Source organism: Staurois parvus, unplaced genomic scaffold (genome assembly GCF_062004578.1).
Source record: "Staurois parvus isolate SC_StPar_1 unplaced genomic scaffold, SC_StPar_1.0 ptg000175l, whole genome shotgun sequence".
Lineage (NCBI taxonomy): Eukaryota > Metazoa > Chordata > Amphibia > Anura > Ranidae > Staurois > Staurois parvus.
Window position 1 is genome coordinate 4730055 of NW_028317971.1, and position 19989 is coordinate 4750043.

The window sequence follows — 19989 nt, forward strand, 5'->3', positions numbered from 1 at the left end:
ATCCTGTATAATAATAATAATAACATCAGTCCCTAACCTTCAAGGGGCATATGATCTAAGGTTCGCTAACTCACATACATACATACACATACTAGGGCCAATTTAGACAGGAGCCAATCAGCCTACCAGCATATCTTTGGAGTGTGGGAGGAAACTGGAGTACCTGGAGAAAACCCATGCAGGCAGAGGGAGAAAGTGCAAGCTCCAGGCACATGGTGCCGTGGTTGGGATTCAAACCAATGGTGCTGCCAGGTTGAAGTGCTAACCATTTAGTCACTTTGCTGCCCCATGCTTTGAAAGGCATTTAATAAATATCAACCTGAAATGTATTGGCATTATAATCACTATTTTAATTTGGTGGCTAGGCAATAAAATGTATAATTTTGTGATTCTGTATTTAGGACATTATTTAAAAAAACATAGATTGTGATTAATAACTCCTTTCCCCTAGATTTTGTGATAATTTACCCTCTGTAAGGTACCCCCTCCCCAACTGATGGATATAACTGTAAATACAGGTTACAGTATTGTTAATTTCTTGAAATGTTTGCTTTTTTCATTTATATAGCTATACACTTTGCTTTATTTTCCATTTTCTTTGTTATTTAAAAAAAATATTTTATAAACATTTCTAAACGTGTATGCATTTTTTTCTTTTCATAAATACACCATACTACTTAAAGTGGCTATAAAGTGTTAAAGTTTTACTTAACCCAGGACCCTGCATTCACTATATCTTGTCTCCCACAGTACACAGATCTTGGAAATAAAATTATTTTAGTAAATTTAAACTGCTAAATACCTTTTCTCATCAGCAGTTAGAGCAGTTTTGTGACTTCTACCAGTGTCCAGCTGAGCACTGGTTAAGCCTGTAGGAAGAGTTTTCATTCTGCTCTGACTGTCCTATGAGGTTGCATAATCCCTGACCCTTTGTCTGGACAGTGCTGATGCTGATGCTAAAACTCTCTATCAATACACATTAAACCGAGCATGTGCAGAGTGACTCCTAGAGCTCTGTACTATCAGCAGATGGATTGGGGGCAGTAGAAGAAGGGGCAGATCAGAGAAGACAGGATCAAGCATCATTTTTACACAATGCAGAGGATTAACCCCTTAGGTTCCACAGTGAGTATAACAAGTATGCTTTAATGCATATACAGACTGAATTTACTGTTGTGGGCTTAGCAACACTTTAACATTTTTATCCTAATGCATCCCTTGCCTTAAGGTAAAAAATGTTTAGGTAGCAGTATCCCCCCATAAACCCCTAATACTTACATGAACCCTCATTGGATTCAGCACTATGCCCCATCTGCAGAGGCACTCTTCGCTCACTTCCTGGTCTCACAGACCTCAATAAGGCAATGGTAGCCATTGGCTCCTGCTGCTGTCAATCAAAGCCAGTGATAGATTTATTCAGCAGGGCTCGGGAGCAAATCTTCACAAGTGCCCCTATAAGAATTAGCTTCTTATGAGGGCATTATGAGGAGTTAAGGGTCTGCTCTGTACAATTCCATTGCACAGAGGAAGTAAGTGTAACATGTTTATTTTTTTTTATTTTTTGCATTTACAATCACTTTAACCACTAGCCTACAGGCCACTTATACCCCTTCCTGTCCAGGCCAATTTCCAGCTTTCAGTGCTGTTGCACTTCGAATGACAATTGCACGGTCAAACAACACTGTACCCATATGAAATTTTTATCATTGTTTTGTGACAGATAGAGCTTTCTTTTGGTGGTATTTAATCACCTCTGGGTTTTTTATTTTTTCTTAAACAAACCAAAAACCACTGAAAATTTTGAAAAAAATGTTTTTTCTTAGTTTTTGTTATAAAATTTTGTAAATAAGTGTTTTTTCTCCTTCACTGATGTGCGCTAATGAGGCTGCACTGCTGAGCACTGATACGCTGCACTGATGGACACTGATAGGTGGCACTGATGGGCACTGATGAGGAGGCACTGGTAGGTGGCACTGATGGGCATTGACAGGCATCACTGATGGGCACTGAAAAGCAGCACTGATATATGGCACTGATAGGCGACACTGACTGGCACTAATAGGCGGCACTGACTGGCACTGATAGGCAGCACTGACTGGCACTGTTAGGTGGCACTGACTGGCACTGATAGGCGGCACTAATGTGCACTGATAGGCAGCACTGACTGGCACTGATAGGCGGCACTGACTGGCACTGATTGGCAGCACTGATAGGTGGCACTGATTGACATTGATAGGTGGCACTGACTGGCACTGATGGGTGACACTGAAAGGCAGCTCAGATGGGCACTGATAGGTGGCATTGATGTGCACTGATATGTGGCATTGATGTGGCACTGATGGGCACTGGCACGAGGCACTGACATAAGGCACTGATGGACACTGACAGGTGGCACTGCTGGGGCCACACTGATCATCAGGGCACACTGATTATCAGTGCCCTGATGATCACTGTACATGTCCCCTCTGCGGAAAGCCGATTACCGGCCCTCCTCTCCTCTCGAGCTGTCAGCGTGACAGCTCGAGAGGAGAGAAATGCCGATAACCGGCATTTCCCTGTTTACATGTGATCAGCTGTGATTGGACACAGCTGATAACATGACCGAGCAGACATCTTCGGTTCTTTCCGTGATCCACTGTGTCCGAGGGACACAGCGCACCGTCGATCGCCGTGCTGCGCGCTCCCTGAGCCGCGCATGCGCAGTGAGAATGGGAGGACGTCATATGACGTCCTCCCAGAACGAGAGAACCACCTTGCGCCCGTCATATTACTATATGGCGGGCGGGAGGTGGTTAATAAAACTTATTTGTAACTTTTGTACATTCTGCATAATAATTTAAATTTTTGAACATTGATGTGGATAGATGTCTTTCTTTTTCTCTAAACTTATACACACCTAATTTTTTTCATATATGTAAAGATTTTCTAAAGGCAACTTTATTTTTAAATTAAAATAATAAACATGTTATACTTACCTGCTCTGTGTGTATTACATAGAGCAGTCCCAAACCTCCTCATCTTGGGTCCCCTGCCAGAGCTGTCCTCTCCTCCTCTTCTGTGTTTTCCTTCATAGCAAACTTGCTATGGGATCAGGCATGCAGGATCAATCCCAAGCCAGGCTGTGGGTGTCTGTAGATACACATAGTATGGCTAGGCCCCAACCCCTGCTCCCTCCTCACAGCATTTGATTGACAGCAGCAGGAGGCAAGGGCTCCTGCTGCTGCCTCAGTTACTGTGAGTAAAGGGAGAGAGGAGAGAAGTGATGCAGCCGTGCACGGTGCTGGATTGATTGAGGTCTCAGGTAAGTATTTAGAGAATTGGGGGATCACAGCAAGTTGTAGAACATTTTCTACCTTGATGCAAGGAACATTTTTAGCTTTAGAACCATTTTAAGTGGTGTTAAACCCCAAAATAAAAATGTTATATATTGCAGCGTACCAGTTCTTAGATGTGATGGCTGCATTACCTTTTTTAGGCCTTTTTCCTTTATTTCACTTGGTGTTCAAGCCAGTAACACACATTCCATCTTAGAGTGTCTCCAGTCTGGATGAAATAGTCTGGATGAAAAACATTTTTTTGGGATAAAGCTTTTACATAAAAGAATGAAAGTTGACCATTGTAAGCACCCCCATCAGGGTTAAATGGTTTGTCTCAACCCTCTAACTGCTACTTACATAGTTAAATAATTAGTCTGGCTGAAAAAAGACAAAAGTCCATCCAGTTCAACCAAAAAAAAAAAGTTATAATCCTATACCAACAGTTGATCCAGAAGAAGGCCTGGACAGCTTGGTCTGTCAAAGGAAGTTAAAAAATAACAGACATACTGGCTGGATTACCAGGTAAAAAAATATACATTTTTGTTTTTGGGTTTATGTACCACTTTAATTAAAACTCTTTTTAACACATTCACATGCACATTTTTCATTTACACATTTATGTTTACAAATGTTTTACTGAATCATGGAATCACAAACAGATTTTAGTTTTTTTATTGCACACATTTAAAAATATGACCAATTGGAAATTTCACAATACTTGTATTTTTATCTAAATTAGGTAAACTTAATATAACCACCCAACACTCCACACTCCCTTAACATAAGAGCTTACTAATATATAGGTCAGTATACAATATATCTATATCGACTTATCTATTATACTCTTTGTATCTGCTGGTTTGCAATATACACTTGATATAGTGTTATATCCCATCTTGATCTGTATTGCAGTTTAGATCCATTTCCCGTCTGCAAAATGGGAGGCAATGTGCTGTGTATATGTTCGGATTGTGATCCATAGTTTTATATGCTTTGATATGCCTTTTTTCTTCTAATAAAAGTATTTTTGGAGAAAAAAAATATATAACCAACCACAGGTTGCAGGAAAGAAATCTGCATGATTTCCCCATCAACACAAACAGTGCTGACAAGGGAATACCTCCTGCTGAGCTATTGTCTTCTGGCAGGGGCAAGCAGGAGAAGAAAGTGATTATTCCAAGTAAATCTGGCAGGCTGGTTGTACCCAAGTTGTTTGATTGATCAACTTGGTACATTCAGCCTGCCCATAAACTGTTTGAATTGTGGCCGGTTCCTGCTGAACTGTCTATGGTCAGCCTTACATTTATTCTTTGGCACAATTTAAACTTTTTTAAATCGATCAAATTTACAGCCATATGTCACATAACAGTACCATACAATTCTCTGCCTATCTTTATAATTTTCAACAAGTGGTCACACGTTTGCTTGTACAGTAAACAATATAAGGCAGCCTTGACCTTTTTCTTGGAGGGTATAAAAAGTTAACATGATCCTGTTGATCTAGTGGAATGGTCTCTGCTGGTTTCTGCTTGCTGTGGTTGTTGGTAGAACAGTTTAAATGATATCCTGCCCAGGACCAATCACTGTGTGCTAGTATCTTGTTCAGAATATACAGAGTAGTTACAGAGTTCAGGAGTTGAATTAAAAGCTCGCTCCTGCTGGGTGCTAGCCCCAGGTACCAGGCCTAATGCTACAGAGCAGTTTTGCAAGATTAACTGTATACTTGCTTTCAGTCGATGGGATTATCAGTTAAGCAGCAATAACACCAAAATTACATGCTTTAGAAGCCTATTATTTTGGCATTTCCCTATATAACACCACATTATGGCTGAGACATTTCTGTTTGATTATTCATATTTCCTGTGCATGGTTTCACAGGAAATGTTACAATCCTGTTGGCTGGTGATAACTTAATTTGGTTTATAAAAATAACAGTCGTTAAAATGATATTTTTTACCGAAAGCTGCAACACAAATGATGTACCAATTATACAAAACACAACTTAAAGGGCTTGTTATTTCTTTTCTCAGAGCTGCTGAATACACAGGGTAATATTTATTTAGATGAGGTCTGTGCACAAAAAATAAAGGAATGTAAGTTGTGTTTTTGTCACATTTCCAAAGATTGCATATAAATCATATATGTATAAAAGTAAAATGTTGCTACATTAAACAATTTTCATGAGATTAGTCTATATGTACATATAAAGGTGCAGTTCTTTTATGTGCTTGAAATTGACATTTTCTACCCAGAGGACAAATGGCAATCTTATATTAAAATATTACCCAAGCTGAAAACTTTACAGAGCTAATGTTATAAAAGCCTAGTACAGACACTACACTACTCATCTTATCAGTGTTCATTTATTTCTGCTAGTAGATGTGCATTTTATTATAATTTGAAAAAAAAGGAACATCAAGGAGCCCTGGCCTTTCTGCTTGGAATTTTTACTAAGAGTCTATGCACACTGGCGTAAAAAAAACACCAGCGCTCTTGGCAGAAAAAAAACGCAAATTTCGAGCATTTTTGTACTACTGTTAAGACATGTTTAGCTTTTTTTTCTGCCAGAAAACTGCTCTCAAAAATGCAATAAAGAAGGGATTTTTTTCTGTCTCTAAACGTTAAGCTTAAAATATACCTCTAAATGTCCCCATGTGTATGGACACAGGACACAATTAGTTGTATCTACAGGCAAAATGCTAAACTTCTCTAGTAGCAGCATTTTTAAAGCCAGTGTGCATGGACCCTACATTTTTTCACACATAATCAGATTACTTCTCATCTTTCCTCTTTTTCTCCCTGACCTGAGCTACATATTCAGTTTTAAGAAATACCAAAATCCACTGCCATACCAAATCACAGACAAGGTTCATCTACAATAATTCTTTTACTTAAAGAGAGACTTTCACCTTGCCTATGCAGGTCAAAACGACATATACTCACATTTCCAATGATTCCCCACCTCTCTTTTTTTATCTGCAGCATGCATTTAAATGAATAGGGTTGTTGACTTGTGAGAGTGATGATGCCACTTTCTCAGTTTTATGATAGTACTCAGGGATAGCAATTGGTTGCTTGACCCAAAAACTATCACAGGTGAGGAGGTCACATGCCCCTCTAGAGCTGGAATCGCAAGATATTTTGATGATATGGATGTGGCTGTGGAGAAGAAAAGACAGGGGAACGATTGCTGTTAAAGTTGTTAAAGTGAATATAGGAGGGCCGGGGGTGGGGGGTCCCTTTTAAAGACACTGCCACTTCGATGAAAACATGGATAAGCTGAGGTTATTTGTGTGAAAACAGCATATCAAGTATATATAAGTATATCTGTAATTTTGTTATAATAGTTGCATTGAGGTTGATTTACTAAAACTGGAGAGTGCAAAATCTGGTACAGCTGTGTATAGTAGCCAATCAGCTTCTAATTTCAGCTTGTTCCATTGACAATAAAATCTGGATGCTGATTGGTTTCTATGCAGAGCTGCACCAGAATTTGCACTCTCCAGTTTTAGTAATTTAACCCCCATTGTGCCTCTTTCCTTCTCCCTCTTCAGCCTTTCTATTGATCATTGGGGATACCTATTAAATTAAAAGCCAATACCAAGGCTTGAGAAATAGGAAAAGATAGGGAGAAGCTCAGCTTTACAACAAAAGTACATTTTGTAATTAATATAATAGTTCTGATATGTTTATCTGAGGTGGCCTCTACATATTATTTTTTTAGCATATGCTCGGTCTATATTGCTTAGATTTGTAACATGTTTTTGGCATATGCTTTCCATTTAATATATCTAGTTAAACATAGAAGAAAGAAAGAGAAAATTTTATTGACTGTTATAGGTTACAGAATTTTTTTTAATTTAGATATGTTTATGTTTGTTTCCTTTGTTTCCCAATGGACATTCCCATTACTAATTATGGGCTTAATGTATAAACATTTTAATTATAATAACTAGAATTATTTTCCCACAGGCAATATTGCGATTAATTTTGTTAAGTATAAATTTAAACTAAACAGGTGGCAATGAGAAAGTAGTTATTTGTATTGAAACTTTAATACATTAGTCTTTATAAGGCGTGCCTGCTTATACCGTATTTTTCGCTCCATAAGATGCACTTTTTCCCCCCCCAAAAAAGGGGGGGAAATGTCAGTGCTTCTTATGGAGCGAATATGGAGCGGCCGGTCTGGTATTTCCACCGCCGCCACCATGTCAGAATACCGGGCCAGCCGCTCGTCTCTTCTCTGCAGCAGAATCGTACCTGTTCCTCGGTCTAGCTCTGTAGTCTTCCGGCGCCGGCATCTTTAGTGTGGGCACCCGGCTGTGACAGCCGGGTGCCCACTGCTCATGCTCAAGAAGCGCTGCGCTTTGTGAATGGTCCAGCATCTTCTGGGACACATGACAGGTCCCAGAAGACTCCGGACCAATCACAAAGTGTAGCGCTGCTTGCACATGCGCAGTGGGCACCTGGCTGTTATTTGGGTGCTCGCACTACAGGGAGGACAACTCCACGGAAGTGGGAGGGAGTACTTGTCAAATTTAGGTACCCACTCCCCCTCCCCAAAGGTCCGCAGTCTCTTGGTCATCCCCTCTACTGTCTGCAGTGTCTGGTCATCCCCTGTACTGTCTGCAGTCTCTGGTCAACCCCTGTACTGTCTGAAGTCTCTGGTCATCCCCAGTACTGTCTGCAGTCTCTGGTCATCCCCTGTACTGTCCGCAGTCTCTGGTCATCCCCTCTGCTAGGTCCGCAGTCTCTGGTCATCTCCTGTACTATATCCGCAGCAGGGGTGGACTGACAACTCATGGGGCTTCCGGGCAATAGGAGATCATGGGGCCCCCTGTGACCCTGCCCACTCAAGCCGCACCCACACAAAGCCCCACCTACATATTACACTGCCCGCAATACATGCGTTTGTCACAGAATATCTCTACAGTATGTTCAAAATAATGTTTATTACACAAAATAAAGAAAAAAAACTTACATTAAAGAGAGCACAACAATGGTACATTTCAAAATGAAGGTTTTTATGAATTTTTCCTATTACTTCCACTGACACCAATGATAGGGCACTATTCCTTCCACTGACTCCAATGATAGGGCACTATTCCTCCCACTGATACCAATGATGTGGCACTGTTCTTCCCACTGACACCAATGATAGGAAATTATTCCTTTCACTGACATGAATGATAAGGCACTATTCATCCCACTGATACCAACGATGGGGCGCTATTCCTCCCGTTGACACCAAAGGTGGGATGCTATTCCTCCCCCTAATACTAAAGATGCATGGTTTACTCCCACTGATGCCAGGACAATTTCTGATCCCAAAGACCACAGTCCGGCTCCCAAAAACCTGAAGGACAGTAAACTGGCCTTTTGATCTAAATTTGGGGTCTCCAAACTTTCTAAACAAAGCATATTCATGTGTTAGAATGGCCCGGTCACAGTCCAGACCAAAATCCAATAGAGAATCTGTGGCCAGACCTGAAAATTGCTGTTCCCAGATGCTCTCCATCCAATAACAGAGCTTGAGTGATTCTGCAAAGAAGAATGGGCAGAAATGTCCCTCTGTAGATGTGCAAAGCTGGGAGAGACGTCCCCAAAAAGACTTGCAGATGGAATTGCAGCCAAAGGGGGTCCTATAAAATACTGACTCTAGGGGGCCGAATACAAATGCCGCCACACTTTTCACAGATTTATTGGTCACAAATGTTCCATTTCTCATGAACCATTTCTCATTTTCCTTCCACTTCACAATTATGTGCCACTTTTTGTTGGTCTATCACATAAAATCCCAATAAATACATTGTAACATGACAACATGGGGGACATTTCAGGGGGGGAATACATTGTAACATGACAACATGGGGGACATTTCAGGGGGGGAATACATTGTAACATGACAACATGGGGGACATTTCAGGGGGGAATACATTGTAACATGACAACATGGGGGACATTTCAGGAGGGGAATACATTGTAACATGACAACATGGGGGACATTTCAGTCGTGAGGAAGACTTTTTCAAGCCACTGTATATATCACTGATATCTGTACACTGAGTGCTATTCCTTATATATAACACTGATATCTATACATTGCATGCTATTCCCTATATATAACACTGATACCTGTACACTGGGTGTCACTCAGTGTACAGATATCACTGTTTTATATAGGGAATATAGAATCGAAGACTACTATTGACCCCTTGCCTACAGGGCACTTATACCCCCTTCCTGCCCAGGCTAATTTTCAGCTTTCAGCGCTGTCACACTTTGAATGACAATTACGCGGTCATACAACACTGTACCCGTATGAAATTTTTATCATTTTTTGAGACAGAACTTTTTTGGTGGTATTTAATCCCCTCAGGGTTTTTATTTTTTGCTAAACTAACCAAAAAACAACTGAAAATTTTGAAAAAAAAGTTTTTACCTTAGTTTCTGTTATAAAATTTTGTAAATGAGTAATATTTCTCCTTCACTGATGTGCGCTAATGAGGCTGCAGTGATGGGCACTGATAAGGCGGCACTGATGGGCTTTGATAGGCGGCACTGATGGGCACTGATGAGGACGCACTGGTAGGTGGCACTGATGGGCATTGCCAGGCGGCACTGAAAGACAGTACTCATATATGGCACTGATAGGCAGCACTGACTGGCACTGTTAGGTGGCACTGACAGGCACTGATAGCCAGCACTGACTGGCAGCACTCATAGGCGGCACTGACTAGCACTGATAGGCAGCTCAGATAGGTACTGATATGTGGCATTTATGTGCACTGGTAGGCACTGATATGTGGCATTGATTGGCACTGATATGTGGCATTGATTAGCAATGATATGTGGCATTGATGTGCATTGATTGGCTCTGACAGGTGGCATTGACGGACACTGACAGGTGACAATGGACACTAACAGGTGGCACTGATGAGGCTACACTGATCATCAGGGCACTGATCAGTGCCCTGATGATCAGTGTAGATGTCCCCTCTGAGGAATGCCGATTATTTTATTATGCCTCATCTTTTAATCACTAAATGGACATATCATTTTTTTTATTTTTTATTTCTATTGTCTATCAATCTCCTTTATCTTTTTTCTCTCTTGTTCGTTTTTCTCTCTTCTTTCTTCTTTTTCCTCCAAATTGTAGCACTGTATACATTAAGCTAGATTCAGACCCATTGATCTCTGGTCTCTACATTTCATGTTAGTTTTAGGCCTCATAAAACTGGAAGTTTTCTTAACTCTCCTTGAAGTTTTTCCTCTTGGCAGCAGCGTTTTGGCAAAAATAAGCCTGATGCTTTTAGTAGTGTGTATCGCATTTAGGCGTGTTTAGCCACATCAAGTGACTGAGTGTTAATTATTTTCATTGGCCAGAATATTTTATTCTGACTTTTGAAATGAATTAACGCATAAGTGTTAAACGTGCCTAGTGTTAATGCGTGTTTATTTAGTTATTTAAGGTACTTATATATTGCTGTCAATTTAACAAGCGATGTACATACATATTGTACATTCACATCAGTCCCTAGCCCTCAAGGGGTGTAAAATCTAAAGTCCCAAACTTACATTTATACATACACATACTAGGGCCAATTTAGACAGGATCCAATTAACCTACCAGCATGTCTTTGTAGTGTAGGAGGAAACGGAGTACCCGGAGGAAACCCACGCAGGCACAGAGAGAACATACAAACTCCAGGCAGGTGGTGCCATGGTTGGGATTCAATTCAATGACTATAGTACTGCCAGGCAGAAGTGCTAACCATTTAGCCACTATGCTGCCCATTTAGATGCATTTACACGCGTTTAGAAGCATCTAGCATTTTTTTGGTGCCAAAACTCTGCTGTTCCTGGATGCACTAGCAGTGGGTTTTTTATGCCTCTAAATTCTCCTGTCACTAAGTGCTTCTAAAAGTTTATGTGTGCATGGACACATAGGCTAACATGCAGGAGAGTTAGGAGGTATAAAACCTGAAAATGCCAGACATCCCTAGAAGCAGCTGTTAAAATGTCCAGCATGCGTGAGGCTTGCTCATTTCACATTGTATCCTTTTTTCCTTTACACTCTCACTCTTACAATTTCTGTACACCCAGTGGACATGGCCTGTTCCTTAGTCCAACACGTATTGATGAAACATATTGCAACTGGTCCACCCATAGTGCCATCATTTGCCTTATAACATTGAAAAGGGTTGCTATAGGTGCAGATCGGACTTTCCTTTTTGTATTGTCTGTACTGATACAGCATGTCCCATCAGACACACCGACTACCTCTCCACCGTGAAGTGTCAACCTAGTGAACTTTTGTTAACCTAAAACACCCAGTTAAGATAAAAAGAAATGAAAGATGGTCAAATATGTCAAAATCAAAATGACTGGAAAAAAGAGGGTTAGGTGTATAAAAATTAATATTGACCTTAATTTACCACACACAAAATGTATTAACAGCTGATTGATATGTGTGCATGCTTCTTTTTATCAGGTTCCAGATGGTGCAGTGGTAGCACTCGTGTCTAAGCAGGTGACAGAATACAATGCAGTCAACAACTCTACTGTATCCCGGACTTCCGCCAGCAGATATGGTGAGAGCATTTTTTGGCTGTTTTTACAAATTGCAAAAAGCTAAATTGTGTAGGGGCATCTGTCTTTTACATATATTGTTAATGTACATATTGTGCCTTTTTTTGCATATCAAATGCATATAGAAAGGTATAAGAGAGTAAAAGACAAATGATGATAAGCAGTCATTTTTAGTAGCCAATAAGATTTTACCCAGTTGGTACAAACAATCACAATGATAAAATTAAATTACTACTATGGATTTGTGTTGAGTTTGTCTTTTATATATTAAATAAATGCTGTTGTATTTAAAAAAATGTTATTAATGTGAAACAGCAGGTTAAATATTCTGCTTGGCCAAACTCCAAATTTTTGTGATGACTCAAATATGTTGAGCTGCATGCATGAGTTTAATAAATGATGTGCATTTCTGGAAAGAAACATGTAATATCATACCCATCACAGCAGTACTTGTCACACACTATTACACTGAACAGTTTTCCTAGTCTTCACAATAAATTGCTTCTTACAGTAGCACAGCCAATGTAGTTGTTGTAGTTGTAAAGACACCTTTACAAAAGCATACTTATTAATATCTGTAATAGATCCAGTGTCTATAGCACTTTGTTGCGTCTGTTGTGCCACGTTAGATTACCAAGAAGAGGCATTCAGATATTGCCAAGAGAATACCCATCAGGTGCTTAAACCAGGCTGTGTTTGCAAGAATATTAATTGGCTGTGACAGCAGATATTATCCTACTTTAACTTACCATATCTGTGTAATACTCTTAGAAAGGACAGCGCACATCAGTTTTGATATAAAATGCTACTATGATGTCTAACAGAAGTTTCATGTCCTTTACAACTGATTGATCAGATGAGTTTGATTGTAGGAAGCAGGAAAATGCTTCATCAGTATGTTTCAGTAAAACAAGCTTTAAAGCGTGTCTTCAGCCAAAACATTTTTGAAATAGTTTTGGATAGAATAGATAAAGTTATGGACACCTGCCAGGTTTTATGATAGAGATTCCCCTTCACTTTCTGTTCTGGGAACAATGATTTACCAGACAGGAAGTAAGGTAAAAATATGCAACTGGGAAACAGGCAACTAGAAAAAGCTGACAGGGCTCTAGCAGTTAAGAAGTTAACAATTTCCTTTACTAAGCATAGTAGATTCATAGTTACATAATTAGTGTGGCTGAAAAAAGGCACAAGTCCATTTAGTTCAATCATAAAAGGAAAAACAAATTATATCCTATACCCACAGTTGATCCAGAAGAAGGCAACAAAACCCAGCAAAGCATGATCCAATTTGCTCCTGCAGGGAAAACAAAATCCTTCATGATCCTGGATATTCCCTGGATCAACTTTACCTATAAATGTTAGTATTCAGTTATATTATGTGTATCTAAGAAAGAATCCAGGCCTTTTTTAAAGCAATCTACTAAGCTGGCCAGAACCAACTCTTGAGGGAGTCTACATTTTCACAGCTCTTACTGTGAAGAAACCGTATTTGGAGATTAAATCTCTTTTCCTCCAGACATAAAGATTCCTTTGTCCTCATTGCAAGCCATTATTAAGCTTGTGATTTACCAGAACTCCTAGATCCTTTTCCACCATTCATTCCCCCCAGTTATACTCCTCCTAGTATGTATGATGCATGCATATTCTTAGCCGCCAAGTGCATAACCTTACATGTATCAACATTAAACCTCACTTGTCACATAGTTTCCCAATTAAACAGTACATTGAGGTCGGCTTGTAAGTTGGAGACATCCTGTAAGGACGTTATGCCACTACACACCTTGGTGTCATCTGCAAGGACTGAAATGGTATATTTAATCCCAGACCCTATATCATTTAGAAATATATTAAAAAGTAAGGGTCCCAACACTTAACCTTGGGGTACACCACTAACAACCCTAGACCATTTAGACTATGAATCATTAACCACTGCTCTCTGAATATGATCTTTTAGCCATCTTTTTCTATCCATTTACATATGGGTTTTTCCAAGCCTGTAGACTTTACCTTACACATTAGCCATGTGTGGGGAACTGTGTCAAATGCTTTTGCAAAATCCAAGTATACCACGTCCACCGCCACCCCTCTGTCCAAGGTTTTGCTCACCTCCTCATAAAAAGAAATCAGATTTGTGTGACAACTTCTGTCTTTCATGAATCCATGCTGTCTGTTGCTTAAATTATTCTTTTTCCACCAAGAACTTATATATGTGGTCTTTTATTAAACGCTCCAGTATCTTCCCAACTATAAATGGTAAACTAACAGGTCTATAGTTACTTAGAAAATATTTTGATCCATTTTTAAATATAGGCACCCCATTGGCTTTACGTCAGTCCAGTGGTACTATGCCAGTCATTAAAGAGTCCCTAAAAATTAGAAACAATGACTTTGAAATGACAGAGCTCAATTCTTTGAGGACCCGTGGGTCTAAGCCATCCGGTCCAGGTGCTTTATTCATCTTTATTCTGACTAAATATTTTTGGAACATATCAATTGTGAGCCAATATGGATCATATGATGCTGTGTCAATACCATACCCATTATGGACAAGAGCTCCCCCATGCCCCTTTGTATACACAGAGCTGAAGAAGGTATTTAATAAATTTGCCTTCTCTTTGTCCCCAGTCACCCACTCTAGATTATTTTGTAAAGGGCCTACATGGTTGGACCGGACCTTTTTACTATTGATATATTTGAAGAATTTTTTGGGGTTTGTCCTGCTGTCTTTGCATTCATTTTCAATTTTTGCGGTCTTTATTTCCTTTTTGCATATTTTTTTATATTCTTTGTAATGTTTAAATGATGATAGCGTTCCTTCATTTTTTTAATTAATAAAAGTTCTTTTCTTATTATCTATAGCTTTTTTAACTTTGTCTGCAAGCCACATAGGTTTGATTGTTAGCCTTTTAAACTTGCTGCCCATGGGAATATATTTTTCAATACAGTCTTTTTGAAGAACTCCCATTTCTGTGTTGTGTTCATTGATGCCAATATTCCCTCCCAGTCTAAGTCTTGGAGAGCGGCTCTCAGCCTTGGAAAATTAGCTCTCTTAAAATTGAGCATTTTTATTTTTGCCATATGTGCTTGTTTTTTACAGCTAGCAATAAATGAAATCATGTTATGGTCACTGCTACCCAGATCTTCTTTTATATGGAAATTTGTAATAAGCTCTGCATGGTGTGAGTTTACCAGGTCCAGCAGAGCATCATTCCTAGTAGCGGCCTCTATGAACTGTACCATAAAATTGTCCTGTAGTAGGTTTAAAAATGTTTAACTGTTCCTTTTAACTGTTCGTGCAGTACCATTACTCCAGTTAATTTCCGGGTAGTTAAAATCCCCATTATTATCACTGTCTCAGCCCTTGCAGCCCTTTCAATCTGTGCAAGGAGCTTAGTCTCCACCTCCTTATTAACACTGGGAGGCCTATAACAAACTCCAATGATTACCTTTGTAGTATGCACCCCCATGTGTAATTCCACCCATAATGCCTTAGCCTCATCACACTATCCATCAACTAGGTCCTCTTTCACACTTGCTCTGAGATCACTTCTCACATAGAGACAGATACCAACACCTTTCCTATGTACCCTGTCTCTCCAAAAGAGAACATAGCCAGGAATATTAATGGCCCAGTCATGTGAAGATTGAAGCCAAGATTCAGCAATACCAATTAAATCATAGTTCTGTTCATGCACCAAAGCTTCCAACTCACCTATTTTGCATGGCAGACTTCTGGCATTGGTGAACAAACACTTTAATCATTGACACCTTGTGCACACGTATTTTGCATATTTTTTATTTTCCTACAAATGGTACCAATTCCACTGGTTGTTTGTAACATGGGAACCTTCTTACCATCTTTCCCCATTCCACCTACCAATAAGAACTGACCTCTGTCTGATCTGTCTACCCCATTAAAATCTAATTCTTCCTCCACCCTCGATCCTAGCTTAAATACTCCTCCAGCCTACCCATAAACCTCTCCCCCAGCACAGCAGACCCCCTTCCATTTAGGTGCAAACCATCTCTAGCATATAGGTTGCATCCCAATGAAAAGTCAGTCCAGCGCTTTAGAAACCCAAACACTTCCCTCTTACACCAGGTCTTTAGCCATGCATTTAGTTCTCTAATCTCCCCTTGTCTTTCCTGAGTCACGCATGGCACAGGTAATATCATCGTGGAGGTCCTTCCCCTCAACTTGCAGCCTAGTTCTTTAAATTAATTCTTAAGGGGCCTCCACCTTTCATGTATTCTGTCATTGGTTTCAACATAGACCAAGACAGCTGGGTCATGCCCAGCCCCTCCCAGTTATTTATCAACCTAGTCCACCACATGCCGGTCCCTGGCACCAGGGAGACGGCAAAACATTCGGTTAAGGCGATCATGTCGACAAATTATTCAGTAACCTTCTGTTTATAGAATCCCCTACTACCACAAACTGTCTATGCCTTCCTGCACTACCCTCACCACCCCTCCCAGATGGTCTGCCCTCCCGGCCGTTATGGATAGCAGTGACCTCCAGGGCTGCCACACCTGAGCTTGCCACCCCCTCATTTTCACCCAACTTGGCAAATCTGTTTGGATACACAAACCCAGGGCCGGCCTTCCTTTACTGTGAGCCCCTACCACTCCCTCTCACTACAGTAACCCATCTTTTTACCTGATAATCTTAATTAGACCCACCCCCTCCACATAAATCCCATTAGCTAGCTGCCCAGGGAGCAGAAGACCCCTTTCAAGGTTCTCAGTTGTGCCCAGTGCTGCAACTTGCTCCTACAAATCTCTAGCTCGAGCTTCCAGAAGGGCAATTCGCTCACATCTGTTGCAGCAGTATCCATCCTGGAGCTGTTGCTCTATTGTTGCATACATGCAACACACTGCACTGCACAAAACCTTCAACCCTGCTAGCACTCATATCCCAGTTACAATATTAACCTCCCTGGAGGTATTCCCGAGTGTAGCTCGGGGTAAAGTTTCACCACCACAAGCGGTAACCCTGAGCTACACTCAGGAATACCCTGCAGCGCTGCTCCGGGATCTCTTCTTCACTTACCTTGTCCTGCCCTCCCGCGATGTCCTTCCTGCAGTGTCCCCGGCAATGTCCTCTGGCCGATACTGGCATCTGTCTTCCGGGTTCCGTTCCCTGCGATGTCAGGACGTACGGGGGACAGAACTGGCGGGAAATTTGAAAATTGTAGAAGTGATATTCCCTAAATTTACTAAACTCACATAGTAAAACATTACTGTATCAAACCATTTCACATACATTTTGTCCCTAGTGCTTTGTCCTGTGCCCTGCCTGCATTGTTACTGTTCTTTCTACCTTGAAACTGAGAAAAGTCCATGGCGTCCAAAAAGCGTCCCTTTAGGTCAAAAGCGATTTTAGACCGGCTAGAAAACAACGATAGTAAATCAGAACCACTTGCAGAATTGAGTGATAATGATTCGTGGGGAAATTCATCATCAGACACTGAAAACGATTTTGCGACTTTGCTCAGTGATGTGCGAACTTGGCGCTATATTTCAAATTTCAGTGTTTTTGGTTTGATTACATTATTGAATTACATTTATAGTTATTATATTATTATTTTTTATGATTATTTATTAAATTATAATTTATAGTTTCGTGTTTCAAATTTTAACATACCCGGAAAGCTGTTAACTTGTTGTTAAAGTTGTTAAACTTGTTCGGACAGATTTCAGTGAGTTATTCCTAAAAATTATAGGCCTACAATAAAAAAACTACATATTTCCATGCAAAAAAATGTACTGCTTTGAGCACAGATTTCAGTGAGTTATTCCTAAAAATTATAGGCCTACAATAAAAAAACTACATATTTCCATGCAAAAAAATGTACTGCTTTGAGCACAGAAATATGGACATAATCAGACCGCTAGGGGGTTAATATTTCTAATAGGAAATATCAGTTGTCACTTAACAGGTTAGTAGACTCCTATTATAATCTCCTGTTTTAATTCCGTTTTTTTAACTCCACATATCAAATGTCCACTTGATCAAAGGTCCAGCAAGCAAAATACAGGCAAGCTCAAGGATGAGTTTCATTCTTGCAGTTCATCCATCTATTGACTAAAGCAGGATCTGTTTAGATATCTGACTGTCCATGATCTAAGAGGAGATTTTATGGGAGCTCCCAGTTTTGTTAGTGGTTTGGGTGGGTCTATTCATTCATAATGTCCAGGTCACCCTTTGCCGGTCCATGGTTCTGCTGATAAATTGCTGCAGCCATCTAGCCAATTATTTATTGAATTAATTTCCCAAATGGTTTGAATGATAATTAATTTCCAGCAGAAATAATATAGAACTGTAGGTTTGCAATCACGGTGTGACATTTACAAGCTTTGCAAATAAGCTGTACAAGGGGCAACATGTAACTTACAGCAACCAGCCATAATGTACTTTACTGAAACCAATATTTCTATTTTACCACAGCTATTAAGTTGATGATGAATTGGATTATGGGAAATGTTCAGGCTGGTTATTGCAAGCGTGCAATGTCTACCAGCATCTAAAGGATCATTAGGTTCTGCTTTTAACCCCCAACCTCTTTGCTGAGAATGTCACTTACAAAACCGAATGTAATGAGGCATTTGTGGTGTCAACAGAGCTGTACAGGGAGCTTGGCTGATGCTTTCAATTAATCTCCTTTGGTACATTAACACACTGGCTGAAACAAACTTTCTCTCACTGTCTGGTAAGCAGACTGCTGAAAAAAATATTGATCCGTTGCTTCTTTATATATTCTGTTGTAAAGCCTGAAAGTACAACTTCAATACCTTTCCCAACACATAATACACAACTGTATACTAACACCAACTGCAAACTCTTTTGAATTCATAATATTAAAGGAACAGGATTGTGTATTGGAAGAGTTTATATTTTATTTTGCACTACTGTCCACAGGATGTGTTTGCAAAATCTTAACATATTCCATAACATGAATATCATGAACATAGTAACATGAATTTACAGACTTTTTCCATGCAGAAAACTCTTTATTCCTTTTTGGTACATAGAATAGCAAAACTTACCTGTCTTGCATCACAGTGAAGCGTTTTGACTGTCTTGCAGTTTCTTTAAGCTATCTTTTCAATTATCAAGTTAGTGGTACCTTCACAATCTGCTATATTTCTTTCCCCATATTGTGCAGACTAAAAAGAGGGCTTATATGCAAATTTTTTCTTTTTATGGAAAGTTGTCAGTTAAGTTCCCACCTCCATCTCTGACTGATCCTCCTGGCCTTGTCCTGTGAGTCCTGGCAACTTTCACAGGTAGGATGGAGGTACCTTTGACATGCAAGCTATGACTGACAGCCTGGTTTTACCATTGCCCATTGGTGAAAACTGGATCTCCAGGGACAAATGGGAACAACATTTTTGTTCACAGATTAATCAATGACTTTTGTATGATCACAATACTTAAAATTTGACAAGAGTTGGTATTAAAGGAAAGGGCTGCTTTAAGGGAAAATCTGAACATATTGCAGGAATAATAAATGTAATGTTCTCATATAGCTCTTATAGCTTTGATTACTGATAGAACTGACTAGTTAAAATATGTAATTTTTTGTGTGTGAAGGAAGGAGGATGGAGCTGCAGGTGCTTGAACTATACAATTTACATGTTTTTTTTAAATATTTACCAGATAATGGCTGATATTTATGAATTCCAAGAGCCATAATCATTTGACAGTATAAAATAAATAGAAGTTTAATAGCTTTTGTAACAATTTTTATGTTATGTATTTTTTTTAAGTATGGTTAATAAACAGATATAGATGGAAAAATTGTGGAAAATAGGCTTTATTTATCTTTGATGATGTTATTTTAGACTATATAGAGCAAAATATGGCTCCTTTTTGAATTCTAGAAGTTGGAAGAGCTGTAGTAGGGCATTTTTAAGGACAAATATACAGTACTGAAAACAATACAGTTTTTACATAATACAATTTCTATTTGAAATACAAGCAGTCTCCAATTTTTAACACCTAGGTTCTACCTGTTATCAGTGCTCTATCTCCCCAGAATTTGCAATTATTTTTGGTACATTTATCTGACAC

General features: G+C 39.6%; 1 protein-coding gene across 1 annotated transcript in view; it reads left to right on the forward strand.

Moving 5' to 3' along the window:
- The window catches only part of PLXNA4 (plexin A4), a 925294-nt gene that overhangs the window by 845020 nt on the left and 60285 nt on the right, over window positions 1-19989 (forward strand). The window contains exon 27 of the mRNA XM_089676880.1: window positions 11812-11911. Within this exon, the coding sequence (XP_089533006.1) occupies window positions 11812-11911 (100 nt within the window). The remainder of the gene's footprint in view (window positions 1-11811; window positions 11912-19989) is intronic.